Raw genomic sequence first — 17,104 nt, 5'->3', positions numbered from 1 at the left:
AGCAATCTAGTATGCTGATAGCAATAAAACTAGGAAGCATTTTCAGACGTCCATGCGTCGTTGATGTAGTTTCTTCTTCTCCCTTCCCATCTGACTGGTGTCTTTATTCTGTCTGAAAGGTATGCCTCAAATATCTTTACCTTTTGTCTATTCCCACACCATTCCTCACTCTCCTTTTACAACCACCCGCTCCCCAAATTAATTCTTCTGTGGTCTGTGATTTTACAGTGTTGTGTTCATAACTCCCAAAACATTGATCACAAAATACTAATGGTTTTAAATATTTTTAGTAGAGATGGGGTTTCACCACGTTGGCCAGGCTGGTCTCGAACTCCTGACCTCAAGTGATCCGCCCGCGTTGGCCTCCCAAGATTAAAGGTATGAGCCACCACGCCTGGCTGTTAAGTATATAGATATTTTCTATAGTGGCAGTTCTCAAACTTTCTGGTCTCAGGACTTCTTATACCCTGAAAAATTATTGAAGACCCAAAGAGCTTTAGTTATGTAGATTATGAATATTAACTGTATCAAAAATTAAATGACATTTTAAATGAAAAATACCCATATTTTTAAAAAATTGATAAATATCATTGTTTTATCAGTTTTGCAAATCACTTTACATCTAGCTGGATTTTTCTATCTGTTTCTGCCTTCGCTTTATCGCAAAATGTCGTTTAGGTTGAAGTCTGAAGAAAATCTGGCCTCACAAATATGTGATTGGAAAAGCAGGGAGTGTTTTAATAGGCTTTTAGATCGTTGTGGGCGTTCTTTGATACTTTTGATACTACAACCAAAAATCAAGTGGTAGTTTCTTAAAGGCTAGTTGCAATGTGGGATCAAACTTTTTGTACCATGTGGATCAGTGAACTTTTTGCACTCTGTTATGTTAAAATTCATTAATTTATCTTGTACTTTGAATGAATCTTTTACACGTGAATGATTTTTATAATATGCTATTGTAATTTGGAAAATATTGGTTCACCGAGTTCTGCAGATCTTCTAAATGTTCTCATATTTTATTATGCAGTATTTTAAAAATCACCACTAGTCTCAGAAAAGTTTTTAAGTTTTGGGTATCGATCAAGTTGAATTTGGAAGATACAAGATTTCCAAATTCTACTTATCACTTGAAAGCCAACATTTTGTTGTTGGCGATAAATACTGTCAGTTGTTTTACTTGAAGTGGCAGTCTCATTTTTTTTCATTTTCAAGAAAATATCTGCAGATACCCACTTATGGGTAATAGTTTGTCTTTAAACTATTTACAGTAAACTGTTTATAGTACTTTGAAGTAAAAATGTTTTGCATGAAAAAAGTGGCTAATCCATTTATAACTCAACATTTCCATGTGGGCTTTTCCTTGAGACAACCATCATCCTTTGGTGTGCAGAAGTACTTTATGCTTATGTCCCATGTTGTCACACAGAATTTTTTTTTTCTCACCCTACCACTTGGCCAAGACAGAATATTTTTTAAATGTACTTAAGGATGAAGTTTAAATAATCTAAAATATTTTGCTATTTCATTGAGTACATCCTTAAGTGAAACTGATACTTCCAAAAAAATTTTTTTTGGCAGCGAATGTGTAGCAGGGAATAACATGAATACTAGTACATTTTGATGCCACTGCCTTGATTTCTGCTAAGGCTCTGACAGTTTTACCCACCATTGCCTTTTTTCTTTTCCAAATTCATTGAAGTGAAATTTGTATACCAAGAAATTAACCATTTCATTGGCATTTAGTATATTCATAATGGGTGACTATCACCTCTATCTTGTTCCAAAACATTTCCATCACTTCAAAGTAAAACACCTTAAACACTAAACAGTTTCTCCCAAGTTCGCACTACCCCCAGTGCTTGTCAACCACCAGTATGCATTATATCTATAGATTTCATCTATTCCGAATATCTCATATAAATGGAATCATATATGACTTTTTTGTGACAGGGTATTATTACTCTGTTGCTCAGGCTAGAGTGCAGTGACTTTGTGTCTGGTTCTTTCCCTTAGCATAATATTTTCAAGGTTTGTCCATGTTGTAACATGTATCAGTACTTTATTCTTTTTGTTAATAGGCGAATGATACTCCACTGTACGTATGTAACACAATGTGCTTATTGATTCATTCACTTACTGATGAACATTTGGGCTGTTTTCATCTTTTGACTATTGTGAATAGTGCTGTTATGCATGTACATGTGCTTGTTTACCTGTTTTTAGTTTTTTTGGGTGTTTACCAAGGAGTGGGATTGCAAGGTCCTACCGTTAGCTTTGCAACATCAGTGGCAAAGTGATGTTGCAAACATCAACACAGTGAAAAGGCAAATAACATCTTATGAAAATAGTTTTGATGTTGGGGACTCCCCCCGCCCAGGTATTTGAAGACTATTCTTTGAGATTCTCTGTCCTGTAGATTCTAGAGTTGCTCGTGTGAATATGTGATCCCTTGGTTTTCACTAGCACCACCTAATACTACAGGCTGGCTAGTCTCCAAAACTGCACCATCAAAGTCAGGCATGGTGGCATTATGTGCCTGTAATCCTAGCTACTTGGGAGATTGAGGTGGGAGAATCTCTTGAGCCCAGGAATTTGAGGCCAGCTTGGGCAACATAGCAAGACCCTATCTCTTAAAAAAAAACAAAACTGCACTATTAGATGTGCTTTATATATGAGAAAATTAAAATTTAGGGAGTATAAATGTGACAGAACTGGATACCAAATTCAGGTTTTCTCATTTCAAGGCTAATGTTCTTACTCTATTTTGAGAGGTTATTTTGTTTATAAAGAGGAAGAAGTTATAATTGTGTTTAAACTGTTTAATGGTGTCCTTGTTATTTATTCTTAGAGACATTTTAAATCCAAAGGATGTGATCAGTGTTCAACTGGAAGACACTACCTCATGCAAAACTTTTTGCAGCCTATCTTGTCTTTCATCATATGAAGAAAAAAGAAAACCATTTGTTACCATATGTACTAATAGCATTATGACCAAGTGCAGCATGTGCCAGAAGACTGCTACTGTAAGTTCCAATTATAACCTTTACAGGGATTCTGATGATTCTGCTTAAATATCAGAGTTTTTACTGAATCTTTTTATTAAATCCTAGATTCAGTATGAAGTAAAATACCAGAATGTGAAACATAATCTTTGCAGTAATGCCTGCCTTTCAAAGTTTCACTCTGCTAACAACTTCATCATGAACTGCTGTGAGAACTGTGGCACTTACTGTTACACCAGCTCTAGTCTGTCTCACATACTTCAGATGGAAGGACAGTCTCTTTACTTTAATAGTTCAAAGAGCATTACAGCATATAAGCAGGTATGAATAAAGACCTATGGTTTCTTCTATTAACTGGCCTATGAATGGTTTCACTCTAGGAAAATGTGGGAAGTAGTTTTTGGTACCCTTTGGAATAATATCAGTTGGTAAGTTGATGAAGATGAAATAGAAGACTTTTTAACAGTTTCTTCTTGCATAAGAATTCATGATAAATGCTATATGGAGATTTTCCTAAATCTCAGATTGATTATGTTATCTTAAAGAAAAGGCAAGCAGGCTGGAGCCAGTTTATAAACTACAAATAAGTATAGCAAAAATAACAAGTCTGCTGGTCAATAAAACCCAAACATGAAAGTATTTTTGTTTTTATTTTTTTTTTTTTTTTTGAGAAGGAGTCTCACTCTTTTGCCCAGGCTGAAGTGCAGTGGCACAATCTTGGCTCACTGCAACCTCTGCCTCCCGGGTTCAAGCAATTCTCCTGCCTCAGCCTCCCAAGGAGCTGGGACTACAGGCATGAGCCACCGTGCCCAGCTATTTTTATTTTTTTTATTTTTTTGAGATAAGGTCTTTCTCTTCTGTCAGCCAGCTTGGAGTGCAGTGGCAATCATGGCTCACTGTGGCCTTGACCTCCTTAGCTCAAGTGATCCTCCCACCTCAGCGTCCCGAGTAGCTGGGACTACAGGCACACGCCACCACACCTGGCTAATTTTTAAATTTTTTGTAGAGACAAGCTTTTACTGTGTTGCCCAAGCTTGTCTTAAAACTCCTGAGCTCAGCTGATCCTCCTGCCTTGGTCTCCTAAGGTGCTGGGATTACAGATGTGAACCTAGCCATGTTTTTGTTTTTAATTCCACGTGTTTAACTCTTTTTTTTTTTTTTTTTTTTTTTTTGAGGCGGAGTTTCACTCTTGTTGCCCAGGCTGGAGTGCAATGGCACGATCTCGGCTCACCACAACCTCCGCCTCCCAGGCTCAAGTAATTCTCCTGCCTCAGCCTCCCTAGTAGCTGGGATTATAGGCATGTGCCACCATGCCCAGCTAATTTTGTATTTTTAGTAGAGACGGGGTTTCTCCATGTTGGTCAGGCTGGTCTCGAACTCCCGACCTCAGGTGATCCACCCGCCTCGGCCTCCCAAAGTGCTGGGATTACAGGCGTGAGCCACTGCGCCCGGCAAGTGTTTAACTCTTATACCAAACAATGCAAAGATGAATCAAGAATGTCACATGTGGTCAGGCATGGTGGCTTACACCTGTTATCCCAGCACTTTGGGAGACCAAGGCAGGAGGTTCAGTTGAGCCAGGAGTTCAGGACCAGCCTGAGCAACATATCAAGAACCCATCTTTAAAAAAACAAACAAAAAATATCACATGCTTTTTCTGAATCAGTCATAGGAGGAAATAATCCAATGAGATGTGGATTATTTGTCCCTATTTCTGATGAGACGAGCTCTGGGTGGGTGCTTCTGAGAACAGAGAAAGAGCAAATGAGATGAGGTGGGACTTCTTAGATATGTTGCTTGTTCATATCATGTTTTGAGACCCAACTCTTTCCCTATACAGATTTCCTTAAAAACAAGCAGTTGACCTGGTGCGGTGGCTCACGCCTATAATCCCAGCACTTTGGGAGGCTGAGGTGGGCGGATCACCTGAGGTCAGGAGTTGGAGACCAGCCTGGCCAACATGGCGAAAACCCGCCTCTACTAAGAATACCAAAATTAGCTAGGCATGGTGGCGGGCACCTGTAATCCCAACTACTTAGGAGGCTGAGGCAGAAGAATTGCTTGAACCCTGGAGGCGGAAATTGCAGTGAGCCGAGATGGCACCATTGCACTCCAGTCTAGGCGACAGAGTGAGACTCTGCCTCAAAAAAAAAAAAAAAAAAAAGCAGTTGAAGATGGGAGTCAAAACAAGCCATAATTCAAATAGATCATTTGTGACTCACATCTTTTCTATGGCAGAATGCCCCCATCTTGAGAGTATCCTGCCTTGGGACCAGAAAATTTTTAAATTTTGTAAAAATACAAAAATTAGCTGGGCATGGTGTCACATGCCTGTAATCCCAGCTACCCAGGAGTCTGAGGCAGGAGAATTGCTTGAACCTAGGGAAGGTAAAGGTTGTAGTGAGCTGAGATCACACCACTGTACTCCAGCCTGGACAACAGAGCAAGACTCTGTCTCAAAAATAAATAAATAAATAAAAATAAATGGCGCCACTATTGTTGATTAATGTTAAAGATTAGTAAATTGTTAAGATTTCTCAAAATATAAAAGTTTTTCATACTAATAAAGGATAAAAATAGAAATTTTCAAAATTATCCTTTTTGTTTTGTTGTGCCTTTGCCAATATCCTGTTCTCTCACAGAAAAATAAAACATATGTATTTTTTTGTCTGTGTACTTTGGTGGGGTTTTTTTTGTTTTGTTTTTGTTTTTGTTTTTTTGAGACAGAGTCTTGCTCTATTGCCCAGGCTGGCGTGCAATGGCACGATCTCAGCTCACTGCAGCCTCCGCCTCCCGGGTTCAAGCAATTCTTCCATCTCAGCCTCCCAAGTAGCTGGGGTTACAGGTGCCCGCCACCACACCCAGCTAATTTTTGTAGAGACAGGGTTCCACCATGTTGGCCAGGCTAGTCTTGAACTCCTGACCTCAGATGATCTGCCTGCCTCGGCCTCCCAAAGTGCTGGGATTACAGGTGTGAGCCACCGGCACCCAGCCTGTCTGTGTACTTTGTATCTCCGAAAGCAGTTTTATTCCATCAGTGACTTTTTTTTTTTTTTTTTTTTTTAGACTGAGTCTTGCTTTTCCACCCAGGCTGGAGACTGGAGTGCAGTGGTGTGAGCAAAGCTCACTGGAGGCCCAACCTCAGGTGTTCAAGCAATCTTCCTGCCTCAGCCTCCCATGTAGCTGGGATCACACGCATGCGCCACCACACCTGGTTAATGTTTGTGTTTTTTGTAGAGATGGGTCTCACTTTGTTGCCCAGGCTGGTCTCGAATTCCTGGGCTCAAATGATCTTCCTGCCTCAGCCTCCCAAAGTGCTGGGATTACAGGCAGGAGCCACCATACCCAGCCTGATGTTTAATTTTTCTTTTTTTCTTGTTTTGAGACGGAGGCTTACTCTGTTGCCCAGGCTGGAGTGCAATGGCATGATCTCAGCTCACTACAACCTCTGTCTTCCTGGGCTCAAATGATCCTCCCCACCTCAGCCTCGCAAGTAAATGGGACCACAGGCGCACGCCACCACACTAGGCTAATTTTTTATTTTTATTTATTTATTTATTTATTTATTTATTTATTTATTAGAGATGAGGTCTCACTATTTTACCAGTCTGGTCTCAAACTCCTGGGTTCAAGTGATACTCCTGCTGCAGCCTCTGAAAGTTGAGATTACAGGCGTGAGCCACTGTGCCTAGGCTCTGACATATTCTGAAATCCAGGAATATTGGTTCCTGTTTGACTAGAAAGAATAGATGGTGAGCATAATCTTTGCAGTAATGCCTGCCTTTCAAAGCTTATATCCTTTCTTTTGCACAGTTACTACTTACTCAACTCAGAATACTCTATACTCTCTATTGCTTATATGCTGCTTTCTTACAATATGCTTGTAATTTTTACCATGAAGTTAGCCTAGAAAAACAGTTATTCCCACAGTATCTTATAAAGTGTGTTAAGCACTCCTTCCTGGCTCCTCCTCAGCATCAGTAGACATCTTCCCAAGTTAATTCCCAAGCTACCATTGAGGATAGATCTATAACTATATAAGGGCTTTGTTTATCCAGTAGGCTTTGACTGCCTGAAATGATTAACTTCTTCTGTGACCACTTTCTTCATTGCTTTTTCTTTTTTTCCTTGAAATGGAGTTTCGCTCTTGTTGCCCAGCCTGGAGTGCAGTGGTGCGATCTCAGCTCACTGCAACCTCTGCCACCCAGGTTCAAGTGATTCTCCTGCCTCAGCCTCCTGAGTAACTGTGATTACAGGTGCTCACCACCACACCTAGCTAATTTTTTGTATTTTTAGTACAGACTCGGGATTTCACCATGTTGGCCAGGCTGGTCTCAAACTCCTGACCTCAGGTGATCTGCCTGCTTTGGCCTCCCAAAGTGCTGGGATTACAGGCGTGAGCCACCACACCCAGCCTTATTGCTTTCATAGGTATTATTATTATAATTGCTGTTAAATATATCTGATAAATAATAAAGATAATTTTCAAATTTGCCAGTTTTCTTCATTTTAGTTATTGCAATCTGTAGTGTCTTTTTTTAAGAAAATGTAAAAACTATCTTGTTATTCTTTTTAATATTCCAACTAAAAGCAGTGGTGATAGGTTCTTCTTCATTAACAATATATCACATACCAGAAATATGAATATTATTTTAATCTCTAAACAGAAACCTGCCAAACCACTTATATCTGTTCCTTGTAAACCATTGAAGCCCTCAGATGAAATGATTGAGACTACCAGTGATTTGGGGAAGACAGAGCTTTTCTGCTCTATTAATTGTTTCTCTGCATACAGTAAAGCTAAGATGGAATCTTCTTCAGGTAATGTTTGTTTAGCAATTGTAGGGGTTTAGTAATTATTAATAAATAATATTATTTGGCTTTAATTTATAACCTTGATTCATTTTCAAATTAAACTGACTTTTAAAAGTCAAAACAATCTAAACCTGTTGCAAAGAACTATTTTTCAGTATTTTTGTATAAAAGGAAGGCTACTTTACCACCAGAGAGTTAATATTTGTAGGCCAACCATGGTGGCTCATGCCTATTTGGGAGGCCAAAGCAGGCAGATCGCCTGAGGTCAGGAGTTTGAGACCAGCCTGGCCAACATGGTGAAACCCCATCTCTACTAAAAATACAAAAATATTAGCTTGGCGTGGTGGTGGGTCCCTGTAGTCTCGGCTACTCAGGAGGCTGAGACAGGAGAATCACTTGAATCCAGGTGGTGGAGGTTGCAGTGAGCCAAGATCGCACCATTGCACTCTAGTCTGGGCAACAGATCAAGATTGCATCTCAAAAATAATAATAATAAAAATTAAAAGATACATGTCTTTATTTAGATTCTTTAGTAAATGAACATATGTATGTTTACATCAATATATATTGAGCACCTACTGCAAAACATGGTACATAGGAGGCACTCAATATAGAGTTGAATCCATTTACAAGACTGCTTTTATTAGAATATAGAATGTTTTACTTATCCCTGCTTTGTAAAAATAAGAGTTTTCATTACATTTTTCACATGAAATAGAGGTGATTGTAAATGCTTTAGGACTTAATAATAAAAAAGCACAAATAATCTGAGCCAACTAAGTATTCCATCAAAAAGCCCCAGGATAGGACCAGTGGTGCTATTTACATAAACCATAGAGTGACTGCTGCCTCTGGGATTTGTAAGTCATACAAACTGGCTTGTTACAGAAATTTCTGCAATAATAGCTGGGACACCAACCTAGCACCCTATTGATGTTAAGGTTTATGAATCCTGAAAGAGTTTGAAATTGATGCCCATTAGGAGATTCTATCAGAATCTCTTTTCTTCATGAGTAATTTCACAGAAAAATTTTCTCATAATTTAAACTTTTAAATTGTTTAAAAGGACTGGGAAATTGTGCACAAAGGTAAAAGACATAAAATATTGGAGAAGTGTAAATTTTCAGTGTAGTGTTGTAATTATAAATATGATACTAAAGAACCTGGCTATTCCTAAGCCCTAATAAAAATTACTTCAGTAACTACCAATTCCTTAAGCTATTAGATGCTTGCATTATTTCTTGAAACAATATTACTATAACAGTACTTTCTGATGATTGTTTTCGCTTAGTTTATAAGAAATCTTTTTGTTTTTGTCAGTAAATGTTGTTTCCATGGTGCACGATACTTCAACAGAGCTTCTCTCTCCAAAGAAAGATACGACTCCAGTTATAAGCAATATAGTGTCACTGGCAGACACCGATGTTGCCTTGCCCATCATGAACACTGATGTCTTACAAGGTAAAAGTTGACGTTAAGATATTTGACATAAATATTGTTTTGTCACACTTGATAAATCTGTCTATATGCTAAATTTCCTTTTTGTTTCTTGTATGAAATAAGCAATTATAGTTTATGATGCTATTTTATAGGTTATAGTATGTAAGATCTTGAATTTATGCTCTATTTTAACAGATACAGTTTCTTCAGTAACAGCAACAGCAGATGTCATTGTGGAGGTAAGTTTTATTTTAACCTTTTTTTTTTTTTTTACCACTGTCTGTTTTTAATAAGCAGAATTTTTTTGTTTGTTTGTTTGTTTGTTTACAGACAGAGTCTCGCTCTGCCACCCAGGCTGGAGTTCAGTGCCATGATCTCAGCTCACTGCAACCTTTACCTCCTGGGTTCAAGCGATTCTCCTGCCTCAGCCTCCTGAGTAGCCGGGATTACAGGCACCTGCTACCATGCCCAGTTAATTTTTGTATTTTTAGTAGAGAAGGGGTTTCACCATGTCGGCCAGGCTGGTCTCAAATCCGCCCACCTCAGCCTCCCAAAGTGCTGGGATTGCAGGCGTGAGCCATTGCACTTGGCCCAGATGTTTTATATATATATATTTATGCATATAATATATATATTTCTATATTTTATATATTTCTTATGTATTTTTAAATGTATGTATTATATGTGTGTAGATTGTTTTAAACAGAAGGATTTTTTTCCTCTGGGTTCTTCTTTTAAAAAAATACTACGCAATTTGAGTCATCTGAGCAATAAAAATTATTTTTATGACAATTACATACCAAAAGGTCCTTCAAACATTTAATGCTGAATCTAGATTGCAAATAAATAAGTTATATGTAATTGTTAATGTTTCCCCCTAGTGGAGCTCATACTGTAACTCAGCCATTTATTTTACTATGTTATTAGAGTAGATATATTTGATATTTTAATTAATTTTTGAAAACTCTTAAATGTTATTTTCCCATTTTCTCCCAAAGCTTTCTAAGAGTTCACCTAGTGAACCCAGTAGTGCTATTGCTAGTAGTAGTATGGAACAGCCAAGCCTTTCACCATCTTCATCAGTATTCAGTCAGCATGCAATTGGTTCCAGTATAGAAGTACAAAAAGACAATATGAAATCTATGAAAATAAGTGATGAACTATGTCACCCAAAATGTACATCCAAAGTACAAAAAGTTAAAGGTAAATCAAGAAGTATTAAAAAATCTTGTTGTGCAGATTTTCAGTGTTTGGAAAACAGTAAAAAAGATGTGGCATTCTGTTATTCATGCCAGTTGTTCTGCCAAAAATATTTTAGCTGTGGAAGAGAGTCATTTGCAACGCATGGAACCTCTAATTGGAAAAAAACTCTGGAAAAATTCAGAAAGCATGAAAAAAGTGAAATGCATTTGAAGTCACTGGAATTTTGGAGAGAATACCAATTTTGTGATGGAGCTGTCAGTGATGATTTATCTATTCATTCGAAACAGATTGAGGGAAATAAAAAGTACCTAAAGCTTATAATTGAAAATATTTTATTTCTTGGAAAGCAGTGTTTACCCTTAAGAGGAAACGACCAGTCAGTTTCATCTGCGAATAAAGGCAATTTTTTAGAATTGTTAGAAATGAGAGCAAAAGATAAAGGAGAAGAAACATTTCGACTTATGAATTCACAAGTTGACTTCTATAACAGTACACAAATTCAAAGTGATATTATTGAAATAATAAAGACTGAAATGTTGCAGGATATTGTGAATGAGATCAATGACTCCTCAGCGTTTTCAATAATATGTGATGAGACAACCAATAGTGCCATGAAAGAACAGCTTTCAGTTTGTGTAAGATACCCACAAAAATCATCAAAGGCTATCTTAATTAAGGAAAGATTCTTGGGTTTTGTTGATACTGAGGAGATGACTGGGACCCACTTACATAGCACCATCAAAACTTATCTGCAGCAAATTGGAGTAGATATGGATAAAATACATGGCCAGGCCTATGATAGCACCACTAATTTGAGAATAAAATTTAATAAAGTAGCAGCAGAATTCAAGAAAGAAGAACCAAGAGCTTTGTACATACATTGTTATGCACACTTTTTGGATTTATCAATAATTAGGTTTTGTAAAGAAGTAAAAGAACTCCGAAGTGCTCTAAAAACTCTCAGTTCTTTGTTCCACACTATTTGTATGTCTGGGGAAATGTTGGCAAATTTTCGAAACATTTGTAGGCTAAGTCAAAACAAAACATGCAAGAAACATATATCACAATCATGTTGGACAGTCCATGATCGTACATTACTATCTGTGATTGACACTCTTCCAGAGATTATTGAAACACTGGAAGTTATAGCAAGCCATTCTTCAAATACAAGTTTCGCTGATGAATTGAGTCATTTGCTGACATTGGTTTCCAAATTTGAATTTGTCTTTTGTTTGAAATTCCTGTATCGAGTGCTGAGTGTTACAGGAATTCTTTCCAAAGAGCTTCAAAATAAAACCATAGACATTTTTTCTTTGTCTTCAAAAATAGAAGCAATTTTGGAATGTTTATCATCTGAAAGAAATGATGTATACTTTAAAACAATCTGGGATGGAGCAGAGGAAATATGTCAAAAAATAACCTGTAAAGGTTTTAAAGTTGAAAAACCTTCTCTTCAGAAAAGAAGAAAAATTCAGAAATCAGTAGATCTTGGCAATTCAGATAATACGTTTTTTCCTACTTCAACAGAAGAACAATATAAAATTAATATCTATTACCAAGGATTAGATACTATATTACAAAATTTAAAGTTATGTTTTTCAGAGTTTGATTATTGCAAAATAAAGCAAATTTCAGAACTGTTATTTAAATGGAATGAGCCATTAAATGAATCAACAGCAAAACATGTTCAGGAATTTTATAAACTTGATGAGGACATTATCCCAGAACTTAGATTTTATCGACATTATGCAAAGCTCAACTTTGTCATAGATGATAATTGCATAAACTTCGTCAGTCTCGGCTGTTTGTTTATTCAGCATGGTCTTCACAGTAATATTCCTTGTCTCTCAAAGCTATTGTATATTGCTTTGTCTTGGCCAATTACTTCAGCAAGTACTGAGAATTCATTTTCTACCCTGCCTCGTCTTAAGACATATTTATGTAATACCTTGGGACAAGAAAAGCTTACTGGCCCAGCCCTAATGGCTGTTGAGCAGGAGTTGGTAAATAAACTAATGGAGCCTGAAAGACTCAATGAAATTGTGGAAAAGTTTATCAGTCAGATGAAAGAAATATAATATTTGTTCATTTGAACTTACCTAAAAGACTTGTATATCTGTTGGAATGTTTTTATTTCACAATTGTTCAAAATTCAAAAGACACAGAATGATACACAGTGAAGTTTTCTTCCCTCCTTTAGAACTCATTTTCTCTTCCCAGAAAGTGTTATCTTTTCCTTAAATATCCCTCTAGAGATATTTTTCCTAAGTGGTATTGTACAGTGTATACTGTTTTTAGCTTGTCTTCTCTGTGTAACATATTTTTGAGATTGTCCCATGTCGTTACATGAAGAGTTTCTTGATTCTTGGTCTATAACTGCAGATGTTATTGTATGAATGTACCATAATATATTTGAGCAGTCCCTGCTGACAGACATGTTTTTTCCTAACCTTTTGCTAGTATAAATAATGATTCATTTTTTAACCTTTTATATAGGTCATATTGCACTCGAGTGAGTTACTGTAAGCTGGAGATCTAAAGTTAGAATTACTAGGTTAAGATATGTGCATTTTTACTTTTGATAGATATTGGCAAATTGCCATCTATAAGGATTGTGCCAATTTACAGTCCCACCCACAATGCATGAGAGTGCCTATTAAATTTTTGTAAGTGTTATCAAATGTTTTGATCTTTCCCAATCTCTTACTTTAAAAACGGCATTTTAATCTCAGTAGAATTTTGTATATTAAGAATAAGGTTGGGGACTGGGCATGGTGGTTCACACCTATAATCCCAGCTCTTTGAGGGCCTATGCAGGAAGGAAGATCACTTGAGAGCATGAGTTCAAGATCAGGTTGGCAACATAGTAAGACCCCATCACTACAATTTTTTTTTTTTTTTTAAATTAGCAAAGTGTGGTGGTGCATACCTGAAGTCCCAGCTACTTGGGAGGCTGAAGCAGGAAGATTACTTAAGCCCAGAAATTTGAGGCTGCAGTGAACCATGATTGCACTACTATGCTCCAGAGCCTAGGCAACAGAGTGAGACCTTATCTCTTTAAAACAAACAAGAGCCGGGCGCGGTGGCTCACGCCTGTAATCCCAGCACTTTGGGAGGCCGAGGCGGGTGGATCATGAGGTCAGGAGATCGAGACCATCCTGGCTAACACGGTGAAACCCCGTCTCTACTAAAAATACAAAAAATTAGCCGGGCGTGGTGGTGGGCGCCTGTAGTCCCAGCTACTTGGAGGCTGAGGCAGGAGAATGGCGTGAACCCGGGAGGCGGAGCTTGCAGTGAGCCGAGATGGCGCCGCTGCACTCCAGCCTGGGCGACAAAGCGAGACTCCGTCTCAAAAACAATAAAAATAAATAAAACAAACAAGAATAAAATTAGGTATCTATTTGTTTGAGCCATTTGTATTTCCTTTTTTGTAAACTGTCCTGTTTAAATGTTAAAGTCATTGCTGTGTTTTTTGGTTTATACATCTCAGCTGGATGACACAATAAATTACTAAGCCACGTTATGAAAATATAACTATATTTAAGTAACCTCAAAAGAAAAGACTATTTATACTAGAGAAGAGTTTTTTTTTTGAGACAGTTTCGCTCTTGTTGCCCAGGCTGGAGTGCAATGGTGTGATCTTGGCTCACTGCACCCACTGCCTCCCAGGTTCAAGCGATTCTCCTGCCTCAGCTTCCCAAGTAACTGGGATGACAGGCGCATGCCACCACGCCCAGCTAATTTTTGTATTTTTAGTAGAGGTGGGGTTTCATCATGTTGGCCAGACTGGTCTTGAACTCCTGACCTCAGGTGATCCGCCCGCCTGGGCCTCGCAAAGTGCTGGGATTATGGCGTGAGACACCATGCCTCGCCAGAAAAGTTTAAATAACAAAGAAAATGTGTTATTCAAAAATTTGAAAGAATCAAATGGTGTATATATCTAGGCCTGGAATTTTTTTTTTTAAGACTATTTCTCTGGCACTTTTCTCCAGCTGTTTCTCCTTTACCCTCTCATCAATTTTGAAAACATACTTTTTCTAGGAGAACATCCATTTCATTGAGGCTTTCTTTCAAATGCATTTGCCTAGAGTTGCAGAAAAAATTCTCTTAGTATCTTCTATATACCTGTTTTACTTTTTTTTTTTTCTTTTTTTTAAAGATGGCGTCTCCCTCTGTTGCCCAGGCTGGAGTGTAGGGTGCGCAATATCAGCTCACTGCAACCTCCACCTCCCGGGTTCAAACGATTCTTCCGCCTCAGCCTCCAAGTAAATGGGATTACAGGTGCCCATCACCACACTTGGCTCATTTTTTTGTATTTTTAGTAGAGACGGGGTTTCACCATTTTGGCCAGGCTGGTCTCGAACTCCTGACCTCAAGTGATCCACCCACCTTAGCCTCCCAAAGTGCTGGGATTACAGGCATAAGCCACCATGCCCAGCCCTAATTAACTGATTTCCACCTTAAGAAAGAGAAAACAGGCCTGGCGCAGTGGCTCACACCTGTAATCACAGCACTTTGGGAGGCCGAGGCAGGCGGATCACTTGAGGTTGGGAGTTCAAGCCCAGCCTGACCAACATGGAGAAACCCCATATCTACTAAAAATACAAAATTAGCCAGGCGTGATGGCGCATGCCTGTAATCCCAGCTACTCCGGAGGCTGAGGCAGGAGAACAGCTTAAACCCCGGAGACTGTGGTTGCAGTGAGCCAAGATCGTGCCATTGCACTCCAGCCTGAGCGACAAAAGCGAAATTCTCAAAAAAAAGAAAAAATAAATAAAATAGGCCGGGCATGGTGGCTCATGCCTGTAATCCCAACACTGGGAGGCCAAGGCAGGCGGATCACAAAGTCAAGAGTTCAAGACCAGCCTGGCCAACATAGTGAAACCCCATCTCTATTAAAAATACAAAAAAATGAGCCGGGCATGGTGGTGGGTGCCTGTAATTCCAGCTACTCAGGAGACTTAGGCAGGAGAATCACTTGAACCCAGGAGGCAGAGGTTGCAGTGAGCCAAGATCAAGATCACGCCATTGCACTCTAGCCTGGGCAATGAGTGAAACTCTGTCTCAAAAAAAAAGAAAATAGAAGACAGTTAACTCTAGTATTGAATGCTTATTGCATATATTTTCATTCTTTTAATGGAAGTGCTTTAGACTATGAACTTTCCTCTAAAGTCACCTTGGTCAACCATGTGTGTTTTTCATCATTTTCCAGCTGTTTTTAGTTGTAGTTTCTACCTTGTCATAAAATCAAGAGGTTGGTGTTCTTATTTTCATTTTCAAGTGTTTTCTACTCTTTTGTAGTCTATTATAAAGCCAATAATGTAAAAAAATAAACTTAAGTATAACAGCTATCTTTGTTGAATGCCTATTAGCCTATTAAGTAACCTAGTACTTCCCTCAGTGTTTTACATATATTATTTCATTTAGTTCTCACAACGACCTATTATTTTACAGAGGAAACTAAAAAAAAAAAAACAGACATTATGGATTACACAACTAATACGGGGGAAACTAGGATTTGTACCCAGGTAGCCTGACTCCAAAGCCCATCCTATCAATCACCATGCAGTACTACCTCTTAGACAACCATTATCACTTATAAATATTCCTAAATAAAAGATTACCAGAAGTCCATTAAAAAATAGATGGCTGGGCGTGGTGACTGACTCACACCTGTCATCCCAATATTTTGGGAGGCCAAGGCGGGTGGATCATCTGAAACCATGAGTTCAAGACCAGTCTGACCAATATGGTGAGACCCCATCTCTACTAAAAATACAAAAAAATGAGCCAGGCGTGGTGGTGCACACCTGTATTCCCAGCTACTTGGGAGGCTGAGACAGGGGAACTGCTTGAACCTGAGAGGCAGAGGTTGCAGTGAGCCATGATTGCACCATTGCACTCCAGCCTAGGTGACAGAGCGAGACTCTGGTGCAGAAAAAAAAAAAAAAAAAAAAATGTAGATGTCAGAAATAGTTGTGTCATTTGTTAATCTCCCCAAATCCCTTCATAAAAACAGCAACTAGGAGACTTAAAGCAGAAATCCATGCACGGCATCTACTGCTAATCTTTGTGACAAGGTATCCACAATTCCAAAATATGATCAGATAGTGATAAACTCAAAAGCAGCTATAAGATCTGCTTGGGACATCTGTGTAGAAAGCCATGGAGGAAAGGCAGTGGGACATCTGATGGTCTTAAGAATAGGAGAGCCCCCAAGTCAACATGTTTTCACTGGAAAGCATGGTAGGCCAAAAATAAAATTTAAAAAATTGGAACCAGGTGTGGTAGCTCACGCCTGTAATCCCAGCTCTTTGGGAGGCAGAGGCAGGTGGATCACCTGAGGTCAGGAGTTCGAGACCAGCCAGGCCAACATGGTGAAACCCCAGCTCTACTAATACAAAAATGAGCCAGAGGTGGTGGTGGCAGGCGCGTGTAATCCAAGTTACTCAGGAGGCTGAGGCAGGAGAATCTCTTGAACCCAGGAGGTGGAGGTTGCAGTGAGCCGAGATCCTGCCACTGCACTCCAGCCTGGGCGACAGAACGAACAAGACTTCCATCTCAAAAAAAAAAAAAAAAAATCTAGCAACAGCCAAAACACAGAAAGTTTCTATCGACTCCAATTTGCCCGTGAGTTTGTGGGG

At 38.7% G+C, this 17,104-nt stretch overlaps 1 protein-coding gene across 10 annotated transcripts in view; it reads left to right on the top strand.

Annotated features, from left to right (window-relative positions):
* ZMYM1 (zinc finger MYM-type containing 1) overlaps positions 1 to 15,808 on the top strand; it is a 37,928-nt gene extending 22,120 nt beyond the window's left edge. For 6 of the 10 annotated variants that reach the window (XM_007979460.3, XM_073007507.1, XM_037996853.2 and 3 more), the window contains 6 exons: positions 2,849 to 3,023; positions 3,111 to 3,323; positions 7,670 to 7,823; positions 9,138 to 9,278; positions 9,453 to 9,496; positions 10,256 to 15,808. In XM_007979460.3, the coding sequence (XP_007977651.2) occupies positions 2,849 to 3,023; positions 3,111 to 3,323; positions 7,670 to 7,823; positions 9,138 to 9,278; positions 9,453 to 9,496; positions 10,256 to 12,538 (3,010 nt within the window). In that variant the 3' untranslated portion in view covers positions 12,539 to 15,808. Of the gene's footprint in view, positions 1 to 2,848; positions 3,024 to 3,110; positions 3,324 to 6,068; positions 6,148 to 6,584; positions 6,755 to 7,669; positions 7,824 to 9,137; positions 9,279 to 9,452; positions 9,497 to 10,255 lie in introns of those variants that run through there. The other 4 variants (XM_073007511.1, XM_073007512.1, XM_073007509.1 and 1 more) reach the window with 4 other exon arrangements.
* Positions 15,809 to 17,104: the final 1,296 nt, after the last annotated feature.

The sequence above is a fragment of the Chlorocebus sabaeus genome, chromosome 20 (assembly GCF_047675955.1).
Source record: "Chlorocebus sabaeus isolate Y175 chromosome 20, mChlSab1.0.hap1, whole genome shotgun sequence".
In the NCBI taxonomy this organism is placed as follows: Eukaryota; Metazoa; Chordata; class Mammalia; order Primates; family Cercopithecidae; genus Chlorocebus; species Chlorocebus sabaeus.
This window is presented reverse-complemented; position numbering and strand designations above follow the sequence as displayed.